The following is a 20588-nucleotide window of genomic DNA, read 5'->3' on the forward strand; positions in this document are numbered from 1 at the left end:
TTGTTTCGGCCTTTCCAATAGTTTATTTTGAAAGTTCGTTCTAAACGACTCCCTTTTTTTTACCAATCTATGAAATCACACTGATTTAGTACGATTGAAGAAAGATTCAAGCCCAAATAAGATGTGCTTCTTCTTCCCTATCTCATTTTCTCTATTTTTTTGTTTGAAAAAATAGCTCAAAAATTATAAAATAAGAAAAAATCTTGCCAAAATTTTTGATTTGGCATTGATTTTATTAAATATTGTAGATCTATAGATGATCTACACGATGACATAAAAATTTTTAATTTTTGGATTATATATAATTTTTAAAAATTTAAAATATACTTTTGGATTAAAACATAAAAAATAAAAAAATAAAAAATCAGAAGTATATTTAGGAGCATGTAAGCTACTCTTCGGCTATATTTTGTGTCTATTTATTTAAGTTGATGCGATCTCGCGCATAGTGGCCGAGGCCTAAATTTGAAAAAAATTTAAGAAATAAGTAGCCTTTAATGTATGCCTATTTGGCACTAGAGTGTATTTTACAGTGTGACTATTCAGGGCGTGCTCACGGCCTTATGTAGTGAGACGCCATTACACCAAAAAAAAAAAAAGCATGCCTACATGCCTAGAAAAATATATGTAGCATCTATTATTGGATTCTACGTGGATCTGAGCTGAAATTATTTTTTTAAAATATTTACATTTAAAATTATTTTTAAATTTAAAAAATAATTAAAAATATATAATTATACCAAAACTTATGAAAAATTAGTAGTACATTGGAAGTAATTTATGAAGTAGAAAACATATTTTTCTGAATTTATGATATTTAAATATATTTTAAATTTAAACATTGTTATAAATATATAAATAAAAAATATGAAATATTCATATTATGTATTAGATAAACTACATGTATTTTCTGAGGTAAAAAAATTATCTTTATCGTAACAAAATTTTGGTATTGTTAAATAATTGAAAAACTAACATACATGATAAACTCACAGAAATGGAACCATTAAGAAAAAAGGAGCCAGAGCATGATATTGGTTGGAATCATGGGCAAATGCTCTTAGGTCGGCATCATTGAAAGTGCAACTGGTGCAACATAGAGTTTAAAGGAGGAATAATCAGGTTGAAGCAGCACTTAGCTGGTGGTTACCTCGACGTATTTATGTGCCGGAAATGCCGTCAGAAGGTTTGGTAGCAGATGAAGAAGCACTTTGCCGATTTCAGAGCAGCGAAGGAGAGAGTTTCTAAGAAGAAGGCAGAGATGGACTCCGAGCGGCAGAGCCACTTTTCTATTACTCTAGGAAGTTAGAGAAGACATCCGCTCTAGATGACGAGAAGGCATAGATCTAAGCTGTCATGCAAGCGATCCTGGATGACAGTGACAGCAGGATGAGATAGCCAGGCAAAGGGCTTTATTAGGCCCCTCATACTACTAGTCAGGCTCTGGTTCTACGATCAGCAGGGCAAATCTAGAGTTCAAAAGGGCCTCCTCAGTTAAAGAGGCTGTCAGCAGAGGCGATGGCATATTGCATCTATGTTGGAAGCTTTTGGTAGCAAAAACAAATCATCCAGAGAGATTCCATCAGGAGTATTAATCCATAATTTAGATCCATATGCCTTCGCCCGTAGAGATTCAAAGCAGTGAAGGATTGACACAATGCTGAAGAAGGATAACAAGAAAGATATGTGGCGAGCTATTTGATCATGATTCTACTTCAGCCACATCCTAGCGAATGTGACAAACAATATGTACTATAGATCTGCTATTTCCTCCATATAGGCTGTCAGTCCCGATGTAGATCCTCCAGGCCCGAAGAACATCTACGGTGAGCTTTTTGACAATAATAAAGAGGAGCTAGAGATATGGGTTGCCTCACACAAGAGTAAGTGACCCACATATGGACTGACAATTATGTGTGATGGTTGGACCGGTCCTACCAAATGGAGTATTATTAACTTTCCGACATATTGTGATACAAAGACTTTCTTCTACAAGTCAGTTCATACTTCTGATCAGGTGCACGACGCTACGTACATCCTTAAACTGATAGAAGAGGTGATTGATCAGGTAGGAGAGAAGAATGTCGTGCAGGTCATCACTGATAATAAGCCATAATATAACGTCGCCGGAAAGATCTTGATGGAGTGACAGTCACATATTTTCTGGACGCCATGTACTACACATTGTATCGACATCATGTTCACGAATATTGTGAAGATTCATAGGGTGCAGCAGATAGTGGAGACAGCTCAAAGTATCACCAGATATATTTCTAACCATACGTGGGTTCTTTAACTAATGAGGAGGTATGCAGGGTGAGAGATCTTGAGACCAAGAGTCATATGATTTGCTACCAACTACGTTGCACTTGATAGCTTTCTTGAGAAGAAAGCGGTCTTACGTCAAATGTTTGTTTAATTCCGAGTGGTAGAAAAGTAGATATGCCAGAGCATTATTAAGGACTTGGTGATGAGGCAGACATTCTGGCAACAAGTACTGCAATAGTGAAGGCTATCAGACTATTGTATGAAGTGCTTCGGATTCTAGACAACGAGAGATACCCCCAGATGGGCGATAGTGAGAGCAAAAATTCATATCATGGAGGCAGATCCGACGTATGCTTACGAGTACATCGACATCATTGAGCGGCGATGGGTCTATTAAATGGATAGGGACTTGCATGTAACGAGTAAGTAGGAACATTGAAAATTAGACTGCTCCTGTACTTGTACAATTTTACTAGACAATAACGAACTCTATGTGCAACATACTATTTGAACCCTCAGTTTTAGTATGCCATAGCTGGAATCGAAATGGATGATGAACTTCTGGCCGCTCTGCATAATGCGATTTATAAGATGGAGCATGATCCAAAAGTCGCCGCCCTATGTCTAAAAGAGGTAAGTTAATTTAAGTGACATGTATAAGTTAACTAGTATTTTTAATTATTAACATATTACAATACAATTCTTTTTTATAGATCAAAATATTGAGAGGGAGCACTGATAGCTTTGGAGTTTCGACAGCTGCCGTATGTAAGAAAAGTATGAATCTAGATATATTACACATCGGGAGGATTTTTACCTGGCCATAGATGGTTACTAATATAACAATATCTTATATACAATTTTTTTTTCAATATTTTTACAGTCGAACGATGGATCCATTTTGGTTTGTCCGCAAAAAATCTCAAGCAGTTCGCTATTCAAATATTTTTCCAAACGGTCTCCTCGAGTGACTGTGAGCGCAACTAGTTAACCTTTGCCCTTATCCATAACAAGCAGAGAAACCGTTTGACATAGAAGTGTTTCAGTAATCTTGTATATATTTCTATAATCTGAGGTTGACACTGAAGTGCATTCAAGAGAAAGTGGAGCTAAAGTATAGAAATTGAATCTATAGTGCTTTTGTTGATGATGTGGATGATCCTATGATCGAATAGCTTGTGGGCCAGTAGCAGGAGTCAGAACTTGATAAGCGAGGATTGCCTCCGCAACCAGCCAGCTTCATAGCCAGCGAGGCTAGGGTTGATGCAGGACAATGGGAAGAGAGCAATATTTTATGCATCCTTCAGCCGATTAGCCACAACCATAGAGGAGTCGGTCACCATATGACTCTTTGTTCAAGACAGCCTCTTAGAGATATAATCGAGAGATGTTTAGACGAGGCCACTATGCTACTCGATCGACTCGGTCAGGAGGGTGACATATATCCTCCCAACATAGCCAGACAGACAGGATCACGAAGGATAAGCAAGCAGAGAGTGACAAATAGAATAAATAGGCAGCGAGTGACATGAAGGATAAGAAGATAGCTGCCCAGCACACCAAAAAAAGAAAATAAAAGACATCTACCCAGCACACCAAATGGCCATAATGGATATTGAGTTTGAATTCTTGTAGCAAACTTTTTATAAATTTGGCATAGTTGAGAGTGAGACTGCATAAAATAAACCCATGTAATGCGAGAATAATCAACAATTAATATGACATAATAGCAGTTTCCATCTTTAGAAATAGAAGGGGAATAACTCTAGACAACTGGGTGAACTAAACCAAAAAGTGAAATAGCTATAGAATTACTAGAGTGAAATGGAAGTCTCACATGCTTTCCAAGAACACAACCTTAGATATAGAGCCTATGACACCACTATGAATTAATGTGGTAAGATGGGAACCCTAAAGATGGTCAAGACGACAATGATAGATCTCGAAAGTAGAAGTGGAAACATCTACCAAGGTAGAGGCAGGAGAATTGGGCACATGTGGGTGGTCCATCAGATACACTCCATTATGGCGATGGCCAACACCAATCAGACGACCGATTTGTTGATCCATCACAAAGCAAGAGGATGCATCAAAGGAGACAAGGCAACCATGATTAGTGACACTACAGGAAAACTAACTTTACAAGAACATTTCAATGATCTTTATTATCTCCTTCCCTTTTGCATTTTCTGGAGCAATAAACGCATGATTTTTGCTCGCAAGACACACAAGCACCTAATAATTTGAGTAATGCATGAATAGTATCTTAGCAGCAGCATATAATGTAGTGAATCTGATCAAACCGAACGAAGTCAAGGGATCACCGCGGACAAAAAAAGGGAAGAGGAAGGAGAGAAGATGGGAATCGAAAAAGGGGAAGAACATAATACCTCTAGGGCTCTTCCGGTCGGCGCCGCAGAGGAGGGAGGAGAAGAGTGTTGAGGACCCCCGCAAACGCCGCCAACCAAGGAAGGCATCGAGCCACAAAGAAGCCAACGAAGGCCAACTACATTACTTGGAGAGCCTTGGTCAAAGCTTTCATTCGGCCAAAGCACACCCATGGCCGACCCATACCATACATGACAAACCCCGGCCAAGCATGCCCAACCTTGGCCGAGCACGCCGCGCACATGTCCAAGCCTTGGCCGAGCATGCCCAACCTCGGCCGAGCCCACCGCGCGCTTGCCGCGGCCAAAGCCGGAGTTATTGCATTGATTTGGCGAGGTTCAGGCCAAAGAACCTTGCCAGCTACAGTGTTCTGGGCGAGGTTCAGGCCAAAGAACCTCGCCAGCTACAGTGTGCCAGGCGAGGTTCTGGGCGCCGAACCTCGCCAGCTACAGTGCTGGGCGCGCCCGCCAGCCGTCCGCACGCCCGCCAGGCCACCCGCCAGCTGTCTGCACGCCCGCCAGGCCGCCCGCGCCCAGCCAGCCAGCCCAGGCGAGGTTCGGCCGGCCGAACCTCGCCAGCCGCGCGCCCGCCCGCGCGCGCCCGCGCCCGCGCCCGCCCGCGCGCGCCCACGCCCGCTCCGCCCGAGCGAGGTTCGGCCCAGCGAACCTCGCCAGGGCCCGCCTGGTGCCGCGCGCGACTCCCCGCGCGCCAGACGCCTGCGGCCGCCCGACCAATGGCGTGCCGCGGCCCTGCCGCGCCCCAGCGTCCCTGCGGCCGCCCGACCAACGGCGTGCCGCGGCCCTGCCGCGCCCTGCAGCGCCCCAGCGCCCCTGCCAGCGCCTCAGCGCCCCTGCCAGCGCCCCAGCGCCCCTGCCAGCGCCCTGCCCGAGCCGTGCCAGCGCCCCAGCGCCCCTGCCAGCGCCCTGCCCGAGCCCTGGCCGCGCCCAGCGCCCTGCCCAAGGCCTGGCCACGCCCCAGCAAGCCTACCAAGGCCCTGCAGCGCCCCAGCAGGTCAGCCAATGGCCTTGGCCAGCCTTGGCCAGCCTAGGCCTTGGCCAAGCTAGGCCAAGCCTTGGCCAAGCTAGGCCACCCCTTGGCTAGCCTAGGCCACCTATTAGCCACCTCCCTTTGAATGGTTTTGACCCCTCTTGAAGAGCCTATAAAGATGTGTTGAGGGGGCTTGGGAGAACATCTTTGGTCTTAGTGAGTTTCCTTGTATTTCGGCCTAAGGGCTTGGGAAGGCTTTTGCCTTAGTTTATTCGGTCTCAGAGCATGTTCTAAGACTTGGGCTAGTGAGGACCAATCATAGTTCCACTAGATTGTTGTAACCTTGTCTTTGGGAATTAAATCAACCGTTAAGCGTTCCTCTACATAATTTGAGCTTTCTACTTGCGTCATCGGTTGTTTTTCTTCAAGCCAAGGGTCGGGCCAAGCTGCAACCAGTAGACCCGCCCCTTGCCTTGATTACCACCATCACTTAGAATATCCGAACACCTTCCGGCGTTACCTGCATCGGCCCAAATCATTCATCTTCGAGGTGCGCATAAGGAGCACGGGACATAGAGTGGTGTGGAGGCTTCCGGGCCGAAAGCCACCCTCCATCAAAGAGGAGGTTGCGGACGCGCGGTCGCTCGGAGCTGGAGAGGAGGGAGGAGGAGAGGAACTTAGCGTCGGACGTTGCTCGGCGCTGGAGAGGACAAGGGTAGCTAGGGCATCGACCGAGAGTGGATGACTGAGGAAAGCGAGCCAGGCGAGCACTAAAAACAAGAAGAAAACAAAGAGGAGGAGGAGGAGGAGACTTACCTTAGACGAGGGCGAGGTCGACGGCGACGGGGAAGCGGAATCTTCGATCGCCGATCAGGGCTCGGGATGGAGGTGAGAGTTTGATGTCGGCAGCTAGGACATCGACCGAGAGAGGATGGGGAGAGGGGGCTGAACGAGCAGGTGGGTTTATGTTTAGTTTTTTAACGACGTTTTTAAGCATCATCGTTTCTTAAACTTTTAACGACGCTTTTAAGCCTCGTCGTTTCTTAAGCTTTACCGACGCTACGGGGAAGCGTCGGCAAAGATTGGCGCTGAGCTAAACTTTCCCGATGCTTTCCTCTAGCATCGGAAAAACTCAGATTTGCTGTAGTGTGAGTTGACAAACAGATAGTAAATTAACAGATAATTGAGGAATATTGAGGATGGAAGGAACAGTAAAATGGATGGTCTTAAGATCACCCTGTTGAGATGGTGTAATTGGGTGCCATCACCTGTAACAATATGAAGCTACATAGGAGGCGAACAGGAAACAAGAAGAGAAGCATGTGGGGAAAGGATGCATCAGAGTCCAAGATCCAAGTGAAACAGGATCTATCTGTAGAAAAGGCTGAAGATGCATGACCGGAGGGTAAAGCATCAGTGCTATGAAGTTGTCAATGAACCTGTCATGGGAGACCTAGAGCTTGCATCAAATGAAGAATCCATGGCAGGCGCGGCAACAACTGGTTCTTTAGGAGTAGCGCCTAGAGCTTGTTTGTAGCGTGGTGGTCGAATACTGCACTCCTCAATGATGTGTCCAGTGCGTTTGCAGTAACGGCACAACTTCTTCCTCTTTTTCATAGCATCAGAAGAAGGAAGGAAAGTGGGACAAGAGCCAATGCTAGTAGGCTGCATACTATGGGCAGCCAAAATAGAAGTAGGCTCGCCAATCTGAGATTGTAGGATACGAAGATGGGTCCCCTCAGCTATCAAGTCAGATAAAGCAGCATCCAAAGTAGAAAGTGGCGCACAATAGAGCAATTGACTATGGATGGTCTCAAACTCAAATCGGAGACCCATAAGAATCTGAAAAAAATGTTGCTGATCAAGAGCCTTGCGTTGCTCATTAAAGCAAGTGCAGATTGACCAAGTAGAGCATAAATGATGCTGAACCGAGTGAAGTTGATGATGCCACAATTCCTGCATGTAATTGTAGAACTCCAATATAGAGTAGTCCTGTTGATGAGCAGTAGAGGGCTCTTGAAATATAAAGTATGTACGAGCTTGATTAGCGAAGATAATCCCACAAGTCTTTGGTTGTAATATCCTGGCCTTCCATCAGATGTAGAATTTGAAGCCTAATGGCATATGTGACACTTTAAGAAATTGCAGCAATGACACGACGATCAGCCATTGTCCATGTAAATAAAAGATTAGGGTCCGAGCCAGCTGGCAGACAAGGCGTAGTCCCATCAATATGGCCCCATAGCTGATGAGCAAATAGTTGAAGTTGAATAGATACTGCCCACAACTTTTAGGTGGCATAACTATCTAATTGAATGTCTAGAGTGATGGTGGAATTGGTTGAAGATCTCACAGCTGGAGGTGAGGAGGCTCCTAGAACTCCTGAAGACGAACTTGAAGGAGTGCCCAAAGGAGCTAAAGAAGTTGGTTGTTGATTCATGATACCTTAGGTGGCTTTTGCCCTTGGAGTGACTGCTAACAAATGGCTTGCAGTGGCAGCTTCTAACAATGTCAAGCAAATGTATGATTGTAGGCTGTAGCAGTTAATTTGAGGCAAATCATCAAACATGTAATCTGCAGTTGCTGTCACTGAAATGCAATGTTATAGCAGCTCATTCAGATATTCATAAACATGAGAGCTTGTCTATGGAAGACCATGGAAACCATGAAAAGAGCAAATGCGCAATTATTCTAGGTGTTGGCTGGTCCAGGTGCCTTGGAGATATTTGGAACAAGGCATGGATCAGCTCCAATAGAGATCCAAGAATAATTCAGCAGAAGTTACTTTAGTTCACATGCCAACATGGGCTGATGACTTTTAGATGGCCGCAGGCTGATATTATGCTTGGGTGGTTTGGACCAATTATCGAGTAGCTGGTGGGTGCAGTATTGAGCATAACATAGGGATCTATAGATAAAGACTTGGATGTCCCAAAGCTTTAGCAAGATAGCGAACCATCGGAGATGAATGGTGGAACTGAAAATTCCAAAGAATTAGAGAGCCCAAGATTGAGTCTGCGGCCAGCAAAGTTTGATAATGTCAAAATCTTCAAGCAGTATTACGAGGCTTTGTCTTGAAGCTCATTTCCAAAAATGTGAGGAAAGCTTATTTTAGAGGTGCATGAAGCTAAGAGCATGGGCTATGAAGACCTCTCATTCTATCTATTGGTATTGTATTAGAATTACCAAAAAAAGATGAGAATCATATAAAGATGATGGTTGAAATAACTATGAAGTGAGCTTACCATCAAGGTTACATGCATACAATATATACACTACATACAATACATAATACTCAACATTTCTTCCCTCTTCATTATTGGCATTTGCAAATAGTAGAATGGTCTTTGCAAAGAGAAGATAAGATATTTTTAGCCCTCTTTTGATAATAGAAATTCCAAGGACTTCTTTCCATTACTTTCATAGGACCCTTTTTTTTTTTTTTTGGGCTTAAGCGGGTTCTTCATACAACACGTGTACGAATACATCCAATTAAGTCAAAAAACACCAACTCGTAGAGTGCCTGTAGCAGCTCCTCTTCCCCTGACCAGAGGGTGTATCCAAAGTGGTAAGCCGCATAGGCAGCTGCCCAGTCGGCCACCCCATTGGCTTCTCTGAATACATGTTTGGTCTAAAAGGCCACCCCATCCCTCATCATTATCCCTATGTCTCGGATCAGGGGGTGGTCCGTGCTCTCACCCCTCGGTCTCCCTTAAATTCGCCCGACAATCGTGGCCGAATCGCCCACCAGAATGATCGAGCTGGCCTGCAGCACCTGCCGCACATGTCGAAGACTAGCCCAGGAGGCTCGCAGCTCTGCCTCCGGAACTGACGTGTCAAACAACTGGTAGCCACCCACTGCCACCATCCTGGAGTGCGGGTCCCATATAACAAACCCCGCACCACCCCGCGTTCCTCCATCCAATACCGATCCGTCGAAGTTGACCTTGAGAAAACTCGGGGATGGGAGCTCCCAAGTGAAAAACACCATCTGAGGAGCTGCCTGAGCAGAGAGGGAACCCTGAATGTCCCGAGCTGTTAAAGATCTATCTGAAGAGAGAGTGGGTCTGATCTCCATCGTCTGTGCTCGAGCGAACTCCGCAACAAACCTCGGTGACATTCCGCGCTCACCAAAAGTGCGGGCGTTCTTCACCAGCTGGATCTGATGTGCTATGCAAGTCGCTTTGATGGCCTCCTAATATTTCTGGGGGATGGCCAACCACTGCCGTATTACCTATAGAAACTGAAGCCTCTCACTCTAGGCCTCCTGCGGGATTCCTGTCCACTGCCATGCCAACCTTGCCAATGTACACTGGAATAGTACATGATTCACCGACTCCTCAGCATCACATGTCTTGCACTCCGCGGGAATCCCCCAGTTATGCCTATTCAGCACTATTTTCGTCGGAAGACGGTCCCATGTCACATTCCATAAGAAGAGTGCTGCCCTCAGATGAAGCCCCGACATCCAGATCTAAGTGTAGTCCTACCTCGGCTCATGCTCCTGTTGGATGACACGGAAGAGGTCTCCCAATCTGACACTGGCCCTGCACGAGGTGCCCCAAACCCTGACATCTGGCCACGCATATCCGGGTATCGGAAGAGACCGGATCCTCTCAGCTAGGTGTACCCCGAACAACTGTCGTAGTTTGGCCTCATCCTACGCTGCCCCTCCTGAGGCTAGGAGGTCGCACACCCGTAGCCCCTCCATTGCCTCAGTATCAACCATGGTCGGCCAGCACCTCAGGAGAAGGATATCCACCCATGGGTCAGCAGTCACCTCGATGCTCCGCCCATCGCCTATCAACCACCTGGTGGTTGCCGACACAGTCGGCAAGTACCTCCTGATCTCGCGCCACATGAAGGAGACTCGACGGCCACTCCGTGCCACCTTTGAACCCCCTCGACCATATCTGGCTGCCATTATCTGACTCCAGAGCCCGTGTGGCTCTAACAGAAACCGAACAGCATGCCGAGCAATGAAAGCCTCGCGTCGCTCCAGGAGGGACTGCACCCCTAGACCGCCCTCACTGGTGGGACGGCAGACCTGCTCCCAGACCACCAAATGCACCCTGTGGCCTCCACCGTGTGACCCCCATAAGAAGCACTAAAGGAGTCGCTCGATCATCAGTAAAGTCATCTTCGGTACCACATTGTTGGCCATGAGATATACCAGCATGGATTCGAACATTGAGCTGATTAGTGTCAATCTCCTCATCATGGATAGGGAGGACATCCTCCAACTTGCTCTGGACCCGCTGCACCAGATCGGAGCACTCTGCCACCCGTAGTCTCCGGCCAGTGATGGGGACTCCCAAGTAGGTCAGTGTCCCCTCCTGCTCTGGTATCTGCCGATTCTTCCGGATTTCCTATCTGACTCTGCTCTCCGTACTCGGGCTGAAATGGATAACTGACTTCAGAAAGTTTACTCTCTGACTGGACGCCGCGCAGTAGCCCGCCACCATTCTGTGGAGGACCCGTGCATCAAAAATCCGCGCCTTGGCCAGAAGAAGATAATCATCAGCGAAAAGTAATGAGAATAGGCTCCCCCTTCTGAGACCTTTTGATGGAAAAAATAATCTGTTTGCTTTCCTTTTAATGAGAATAGAATGAGTCATGTAAGTAACGCATTTCATAAGCAAGGCCAAATCTATTTCGGTTTCAAACCTTGAGTTCCTGTTTTGTTATCTTAAGTTTCTCCGTAACTCTTTCCATTCCTTGACTTATGTTCCGGCTCTCACGCAGCACTTCGTAAGTCCGGACCTATCAAATTTAAACATTTTCCTTTTCCTTCTTTGATGACCATGGTGTTCAGCCTGGGATATTATTAAAATTTGGGTATGATCTGAAAAATGTTTTGCTTGTGCCTTTTGAGTACTTCATGCACCAATCAAGAGAAGAAAGGATTCTATCAAGTCTTTCCCTTGCAAGATGGTATGCCCATCATCTAAAGGTAATTCAGTTTATCATAGACTGAAATCAGGCCAAGGTGATAAGGTTAGGGCAAGTGACAAGGTACCTCATTTCCAATAACATAAGCTTTATTATTGGGCTTAAGGTGCCATAGAAGCAACAGGAATGAAAAGCATATAACTTAATGACTCTAGTTCATGTTTGATTGGAATTATTATTAGAAAAAAAACAGCTGATATTTGTGAATAAATACATAATGTTATGCATGCTTGGAAGGCCTAGATGCTTCTGAGCAAGTGAGTATGAGTCAGAAAAATTACTCTGAACCTTGTCAAGCATAAATTATCCAATCAAATATGAAAGAAATTGTTTCATTTCAATAAAGAACCTTGATTTCCCACACTATAGAATTAATGTGCAGAGAATGTCACAAAAATTGAACAAATACATTAATGCAATATCATTGATTTGACTTGGTCCCTGTTAGAACAAACCAGTTATTCCATCCTACACATGTTCAGGAGACTAAGAAATTATGCTTAAGCTGAATTGAGGACTTGGTTAGTAACTTGAAGAAGAACTTGGGAATTAGAGACACCCATTCTAAAAGGCAATAAAACGATCTTTAAAAATTCATCCCGGGTATTTGACTTGCATCTCATGAACTCGTAAACCTGCACAAGAAAATCATCAATTATATTTAGATGAAGCTTATACTTAATATGGAGGAATATATGAAGTATTATTTACAATTCTCAAGCAATAATCTAGGCACTCGTAAGTTATAAGCATTCCTACAGTCAAAACATGGGCAACTAGCAACATGGTAACAATATTTTGTCAAAGTATTATGAATTTTAAAACCACTAACTTTTTCTTTGACTGAAAGATACTATGCATTATGTCAAATCAAAAAGAACTATTAAATGTTGATAATTTATTCATGACTTATTCACCAAACATTCATGAATCAAAAGTAATGGCTTCAAGCTTTATCACTGGAAGTTATTTTGTTGCCATTGTTAAATGTCCTTGTCCACTAGATTTGCAGAGAAAATTGAGAAACCTGGCCTGATTGGACAAGTCTAATATGCATGCTAATAGAATTTTAACTTTGATCATACCTATTACCATAAAGAGTTGAAGTAACAAGTAGTCCAGGGCAAACCACTAGGCATGTACCATACCGGATTGACAAAACCATAACCATTTTTTTGAGCTAGAAACTAATTCCAGCTAGATAATTTTCTTAATTTTATCTTTTTTATATTTCATCAATTATCCAAACACTAATTCAAGAGTAGTCGGTAAAATTAAGGAAAACCCCCATAAGCTGAGATTAAACCTTCTCAGTTCACTTGCTCGATGCCCAAAGTATGAATCCAAGATCAAAATTAATGAATTTTGGGATTTTAGATTGATCCCCAAAACCCAAATTGTGTAAATTAGAAAATAACCCAAGCTATGCATTTGCTAAAGAAGATTTTCCGAAAATGCAGACAAGAAAGGTCCAATCTAGAAAGCTACCAAAATATTTTTTAGGCTATCTATTTAAAAACAGAATTTTCTAGAAGTTAATTTATATTAAAAATTATAATTTCTAGAGGAAAAATAAGTTGTATCAAAAGAAATACGGTAAATGCTCCAAAAGATGCATGTAATGTCTTTGCACTTTAGGCAAGCTATACAAATTTTGAAAAGCTCAAAGTGATTTTGAATTGCAATTTTCACTACTTCTAAATAGCATTTGAAATATATTTTTCTTCGCTTAATTGCATTTCAATTGCAAATTGTAATACATATATCTTTTAAATAAATTTTAGATTACAACTTGTATGATCATAAATGAAATTTGTATGTTTATCACACATAGAAATCCTCAAGTAGGGAATAGCAATACCATATTAGAATTTCAATTTTTTTCCTTTCTTGTCTTTCTTTTTTGGTTTGATATTTTTTCTTTTAATTTTTTTTCAAATATTTCTTTAGGCTTAGGTGAGTTTTTAAGCCTATGGTTGGGTTTATGATATCGTGCGAGTCCTAGTACAAATTTGTTATCTAGTTGTCTTCTTCATCCTCTTTTTCTCCCTTCCTCTTCCTCCCCATGATCCAATGCAATAAAAGAGGAAAGAAAAAAACAATGAGGAGTCGCCTAACTATGTTTTGGTTAGTCTTGCATGAAATAAGTTTCCTATCCCGTTTGGTAGCCGATCAGCTCAGCACCAAGAACACTTATTTTTATGGCTCAGAGTCATGAACCCATCCTAGGACATGGTTGAGCACCAGTCCGATATAGGACACTAGGTATGAGCCAATATTGAGTGAGACCTAAATACTTGTATTTAGCTTTATCTTTGTGCTCTAACCAAATTTAATAAAATATAACATTATACACCATCCTAGTGTTTTTTTTACAATTTTCCTTTTATGCCACCATTTTTTACATGAAAAAGCATTATGTTGGGAAAAAAGTTACTTCTATGTGTTAAAAACATAAAGGTCACAGAGCTTTCCTTTTTGTAATATTTGTTTCATCTTTGTCATTTTGATATAGAAGGTAACCATTCATTTATCTTTTCAAAATGATAATGATATGATTATCTTCATTCATACTTATCTCGATTCTTGTGATTTTGAAGTAATAAACTAACAAACCTTTTATTGTTAGCATGAAGTCAGTGATAGAACGCTACAACAAGACCCGAGAGGAGCATCATCTAGTTATGAATGCTAGTTCAGAGGCTAAGGTACATTTTAAGCACAAGTATATCTTGTAATATCCCCTAAATAGTTTAAAGTTGTAATCTTTTCTCTAACTCATGCTTTTACAATTAGTCAATACAACCACTTAACATTAGATTCTTGACTTTTATGGTTCTCCAACTAGTTTCAAGCAAAAATGCAACTAAATAGCTCATCATCATAGAACATGCACTGCTTAGGCTCAAGTTTCTTTTTGTTGCTCAAATTTATATACTTCTCTTCTGAAAATATCACACCCTAAAATGTCCTCTTAATTTCATTCATAGCTCAAGCAAATAACATGAAAAAATGGGCTATGTTTACAATAATTAATTAAGTAATCATTCAATAAGGAAACCAAATACAGATTTTTTTAAAAATACATGTTATCTGACTTTTTTTTAAAAGCATACCAAGGTATATTTTTTTGGATGGTTGTAATAGACAGATCTTTACATATTAGAATAATCTTAACAATTTTTCTAGCTTTAAGGTATCATACGTAATGGTTCTAGATCACCACCTTGAAAAAGTTTATTTATGGAGTGGAGAATTAGTTCACTGTAAGTATCATTCTTGGCATATGAGAATTTAGTTTATCCAGGTCCGACTATGAGTCATAGATTGGCATGGATGGAGTTTTCCTCCTTTACCCAAACAATTTTGGTCACTAATAATTGCTTTCACAAGATCCCTGCTCGTAGCTATGCTACATAATTGCAAGGTCAAGAGTAATGAGGCCTAAGGTTAGTGACAGACATCTTTTAAGCTTAACTACAAGTCTACCTTCATGATTTCAAACCAAATATTATATGAATCAATTTTTAATTGATCAAAATATTTGAAATAGGATCTTGATGTCAAAATAGAATAAACAAAGTGGAGAAAATGGAGAATTACCTAGAATTGAAGGAAAAAATTTACAGTTGTTGGTTATATTGGGTAAAATGTGAGTACTATGTGTAGTTCCTAAATCAAAGCAGTTTAAAGCTAAGCTACATGGACTAAAATACAAAGCAGAGCACTAAACTAATTCACAACTAAGTCTGATATCTAGACACTACGATCACAAGAAGCAAGAGATGAAGATAACATAATTTTAACAATGATTATCTACTTGGAAGAGTTCTACTTATACATGTTTTATACCCTCTTGATCTCATTATAAATTTTACATCCCTAAGTATTTTTTGTTACTTTCTTAGCTCTGAAAGTAGCATGGTGGTTTGTGAACCAAACTATGTGCATGTTTGCATATGGTCATTCTATGTCTTCTCAGATGTGATTTCTCACTTTTTGATGCTGCTATGGTGCTAGCTATTTCAAACTGATTCCTTTTTAATTCACTTTAATATTGGAAGCTTGATCATTTTTTTTTTCAACCATATAGTAGCCATTACCATCAACCATTAAGTGGGCGGTACTGCTAGTTGCTTGATTGTCACACTTAATTACTACAAGATTGCTACTTGTCGGTTGGTATAGTTAATTGCTGATTGCTAGTTATGATCATGGATAATTACCAATAGCCAGTAATCTCAATCACTACTAGTGTTGGCTAGCAGCTTTTCAGTTGGATGATCACACCACTGCTTCTGCTTCTGTATTTCAGAGTCAAGTATCATACCATCCAATGGCTCCCAGTTGTTCACAAGTCGAGGGGAAGAATTCTAGATCATCCCCTAAATAGGGAATTTAGTTAGTAAAGTGAATAAGGACATTTTTGTGGTAAAATGTTCTCTCTTAGTATGTTTGATGGTGAGCTATTCATCATCCTTGATAAAAATGTTACTCTGTAGTCATCAACAGTGGTCATCCAGAGTTATACTGCTAGAATCTACACCGATCTGTTGGCAATGATTTGGAGATGCATTCAGGTGTCCTAAATTATAAGTTGAAAAGTTATAGAAGCAAAACAAAGCAATCCTAACAACCACTGAGTAGTCAAGATTGAAAAAAGGCAACTGGTGAAATAAGACCACATTAGGATTATTCCAGGAGACATAAGGCCACAGTGAAAAATCATGACCAGACATGTTTGCATGGGCAGTCAACCAGTTTTGCCTACTACTGGAGATTTGAACCATTGACTCACCATAAAAAATTAGTATACTATTAACTGCTATGTAGGTATTTGTTCGACCATCTTATTCAAAGGGTGGAAACTGACGGGAAGACCGGGCTGCTTTCACTGAGTTGATCTTCCCAAGTCTTGTTAGGAGAGAGCAAAGGTTGAGGCCTCATCAGGCTTTCACAAATTTGGTGCGTAATTGTTGGCCATACTAATTTGAAGTGAGTTGGTCTGTCTAATATCCAGGAAATGATGACCTTGAATTGGAAATGCTATGAAAGCATCTACCTCATTCCAATGCATTCCTATAACCCCAACCCACAGCTTAAAAATCTATAAACAAGAGCTTGTGATGAAGAACCATGACAATTTTACAAGAGCTATTAACTACCAAGAATTGGGACTTGGCAATTGACAGGACTTACAAGTGTAAAATCCATAATTGAGTTTTCCTTTGATAAATATTGAGTGAACATGGTGCAAAGTTGATGGTGGTGATTTTTGTTTTCCAAAGGCCTAATAATCCATGGTTCAAAATCAGTTTTCAATTTAGGTTAGGATTTTGCTCACTTTCCCTACAGAAAAGGATTGTACTACTTCTTCTCATGTAGAGTCAATTGTATAACACAATAGTTACTCAATATACATAACGTTTCCCTAGGCCTACGTATGGGCATTGGTCATTGATTGAGGACTACCTGTCAAATTGGAGATAGCTTTGAGCCAAGGATGTATGACTTGCTGAAATGAGACAGCAGGGTTGGTACCATACCGTTACTGGAAATCAGGACCCAGGACATCTGTGGGACACCGATCTATTTATGGGCTGAGACATCCTGCTCGTCTTGGTTCAAACTAGTCAGGATCAGCCAGTACTAAGACCGATTCAGCCGGTACCAAGCATGAGTCGACTAGGAGGAAAGATCCACCTACCCTTGAGGTATTGGCACCGGTGCCAGCACTCGTTGATTCAAAACCATATCAATAATCATTCAAATACTCATTTAGGACAAAAAAATAAAAATTGAACAAAAAATTTGACATAATAGTATGGTACTGGGACACCAAACCATCCTAAGAGTTAAGATGGTAGTGTCTTGATATCATCCCAACTCGGCCAAAATCGGTACAGGGCTTAGTACCGATATCTTGAAGCATGCTTGGAGCTATGCGCGAAGATGCTAAATTACTAATTCAAGTCTTAATTTAGTTATAATTTATTAATTATTTTCTATCATGTTGCACTAGTTCATCAATCTTAATAGACATTTGGATTGTTAATCTAAAGCCTTGGTCCAACTTATAAGCTTAATAGCAATCATGGTATGATACAGGCTATAGCTAAAAGAATGCATGACAAACAGAAATTAATAATAAACTGGTGGAAGAGCTAAGAGATGTACAAGAGTTGCGTGACTTCAAGATGTCATACATTATTTAGAGGAAAATTGGAAGCCTATAAAGTTCAACCTAGCTTCAATTGCTAAAAGTCACATTGCTCATGCTGGGGCGGATGACACGGCAAAAGAGACAAGTAGACAACTTTAATGCTTGTAGATGCTCATGAGAAGTGACAAGAATTGCTCGTGAGATCATGAATGACTCGAATACATTAAAAGGCTAAGTGTAGAGATGCCCAAGTATCAGCTCTTGTCCTTTAAAATTTATCATAATTTACTTGTTATTTTATTTTATATCATAAATTCATAACTAGTCATGACTCCTTGTGGTAGGTAGAAATGTAAGTTCAAGCTGGTTTCAAACAAGCAATAACAAAGATACAACAAAGTGCACTAAGGTTTATCAAATAGAAATTTTAATGGTGTAAGAAATGAATAAAATAATAAATGGAGGGCCAATGGTCAAAAGTTCAGCATTGAGAAAAATTTGGCTATATCTGGCAAATTCACCAAAATTAGGAAAGAGTGTGGATAACCAAAAATCTGGAACATATATAAAAAAATAAAATAAATGTGAGATTTCTAAAATATTTAATTTTCATTATGTAGAAACAAGGACTAGAAGGAGAGAATAATAAATGGTAGCAAACTAACACCATCCCCAATGATAGATTGTATCTTTAGTCTGTAACACAGAATTTTAAAGTAATCAAGATTAACTCATCAATAAATCATAAAATTTATGTAAAATTGAGAACAATTGATTAATTATGAACTTGTTTGTCTACAGGGAATAGTATGGAAAACAGTTCAAATATGGAATAGTAAGAGAAATTTGAAAATTTTTCAATAGCTTGGAGAATATTGATACTATGTGGAGGAGATATGGTTCTTTCACCAATTGGGGTTTAGTAATTCCATCAATATAGATCATCATTTTAACAAAATCTTGAGTTGTTTTCAATAATTTTTAATGTCTTTTTAAAGAATTTCTCAGGTCTCAAAGAGTCCTAGGTCAGTGTGGAGGTCTGAGATCTATCTTTCTAATCCCCAGTTCTTCAAATTACAAGTTAATGAAACTTATTCATTATACAATCAAATTTACCACTGTATATTATTTGTCAGCTTTTGCATGACAAATTCTTTGTCAACCCTGTGTTGGATCAAAAGAAGCTCAAAGGAGGCTTTGGTGAATTTTTAAGGAGCTAACGAGCAAGTTTCTAAAGGCCACTTGATTTTCAAGAGCAAAAAAGGCTTTGAAACACATGGATCTATATTGCTACTCTCCCCCTTCCTCATCACTTTGATTAGTTCTTTTCTGTATCGCAAATTATTTTATTCTCTTATTATTTTGGCAACCCTTCTCAACTTGCATCCATATGTTCCTCTGGCCTCACGTGATTAATCAAATCTTGATGGTGCAGTTCATTGACATAGCTTAAAACTAATCGAACTTTTATCATCATTTAGTGTGATTCTCCAACCCTTAAATCACGGTTCGCTATCTCGGTACCAGACATCCCCTCGGTACCATTCTATTATAGTGTTGGTACTCTGGTATAGGAGCCAGTTTGGTATACCAAGTGCACCCTTTGTACAACGTATTGGTTCGATACTAGTATGGTACGGTACGGTTGGCATGCACTAGTACCAACTGGTATGGCGAACCTTGCCTTAAATGGTAAGTTACCATTGATGGTAAACTCATTTTCATCTTTAAAGAATTCTCTAATGCATGGAATTTGCAATCTTGTTTTGCTTTTTGCCCCATGAGTTTTATGTATCTCTTAGTCATTTAGACCTTAAAATGAATTCCAATATTAGTATTCAAACTGTGTTAAATCAACAAATACAATTAATTAGGTTAGTACATTCCTTGGATTGGCAATGAATATTCTTAGGAAAAGAACATCACATGGAGACCACAAGAAATGGCAATAAATCCAAATTTTGTAAATTAAATTGACAACATTTTGCAGTTGAATTTGCTAGACTTGAGTCAGCTGCTTGACACCTCTCTCCTCCTTGATAGAAGTCCTGTGTTTGAAGCAGATGGTGTCATTGCCACCATGTTTCTCACAAAAAAAAAGAAATAAATTAAAAAAAAACTAAGTCGTAGCTTATAAAGACCAATCGATTATATGGTTGATCTGTTATTGTAGTTTTCATCCTCTTGTTATCTTTTTTACAAATTTTACTCATTTTATTTGCAAATGAGAAACTTGTGGGAGCTTTTAGGTTCCAAGCTCCCTTAGGAACCATATCATTAACAAGATGAGTAGCGGGGGAGGGCAATTTCCCTATGATATGCTATTGCTCAAGTCTCATTTAGAACAACAAAATCAGGACATTTGTTTATGAAATTTTAATAAGAATAACCAAGGTAGCTTGATGAGAAAATTTTCTTATTTACAAATAAATGGAGCCAGTATCTATAGCTCTTCAGAGTGAACTTTCATAGAAGATCTTCAGAAACTAAATCCAAGCTCTCGATCATCATATATGACAACCTATGATTTGGATAATTAAGATGTCATTGGAGCACTTCAATCTTGAATCTCCAATTTTCAATGATAAGTACAAGTGTCTCAAAATTAGACGAAGTTATCGATTAACAATTTGCAAGCATAAAAAATTGTAATCATTATTCTCTTTTCTCTGAATATATGCAGTAAAACATAAAACCTCTTCAAAATATCAAAGTACCTCTGATGGCCTTAGAAGTCCCAATCATTGTCTTCGTCATCCATGTGATCTTCCACCTCATGAAGGTCTTATGAATTATGATGATAGTCAATGGAATCCAAGCTATCTGACAT

The 20588-nt window shown here is 40.5% G+C and overlaps 1 protein-coding gene and 1 long non-coding RNA gene across 38 annotated transcripts in view; one reads left to right on the top strand and one right to left on the bottom strand.

The window, feature by feature from the left end:
- Positions 1-20588, top strand: part of LOC120109097 (MADS-box transcription factor 23-like) — a 32405-nt gene that overhangs the window by 6433 nt on the left and 5384 nt on the right. For both annotated transcript variants that reach the window (XM_039122841.2, XM_039122840.3), the window contains exon 3: positions 14225-14303. In XM_039122841.2, coding sequence (XP_038978769.1) covers positions 14225-14303 — 79 coding nt within the window. The remainder of the gene's footprint in view (positions 1-14224; positions 14304-20588) is intronic.
- LOC103715025 (uncharacterized) overlaps positions 5977-20588 on the bottom strand; it is a 29924-nt gene continuing 15312 nt past the window's right edge. For 31 of the 36 annotated variants that reach the window (XR_015974646.2, XR_015974642.2, XR_015974644.2 and 28 more), the window contains 2 exons: positions 20476-20581; positions 11914-12230 (listed from right to left, as the gene is read on the bottom strand). This is a non-coding gene — a long non-coding RNA (uncharacterized LOC103715025). Of the gene's footprint in view, positions 8233-8428; positions 12231-19577; positions 19807-20475; positions 20582-20588 lie in introns of those variants that run through there. The other 5 variants (XR_015974635.1, XR_015974645.1, XR_015974626.1 and 2 more) reach the window with 2 other exon arrangements.

This window comes from Phoenix dactylifera, chromosome 18 (assembly GCF_051530095.1).
Source record: "Phoenix dactylifera cultivar Ajwa chromosome 18, Ajwa_hap1_PhDact_Kaust_v1.1, whole genome shotgun sequence".
NCBI classification, from domain to species: Eukaryota; Viridiplantae; Streptophyta; class Magnoliopsida; order Arecales; family Arecaceae; genus Phoenix; species Phoenix dactylifera.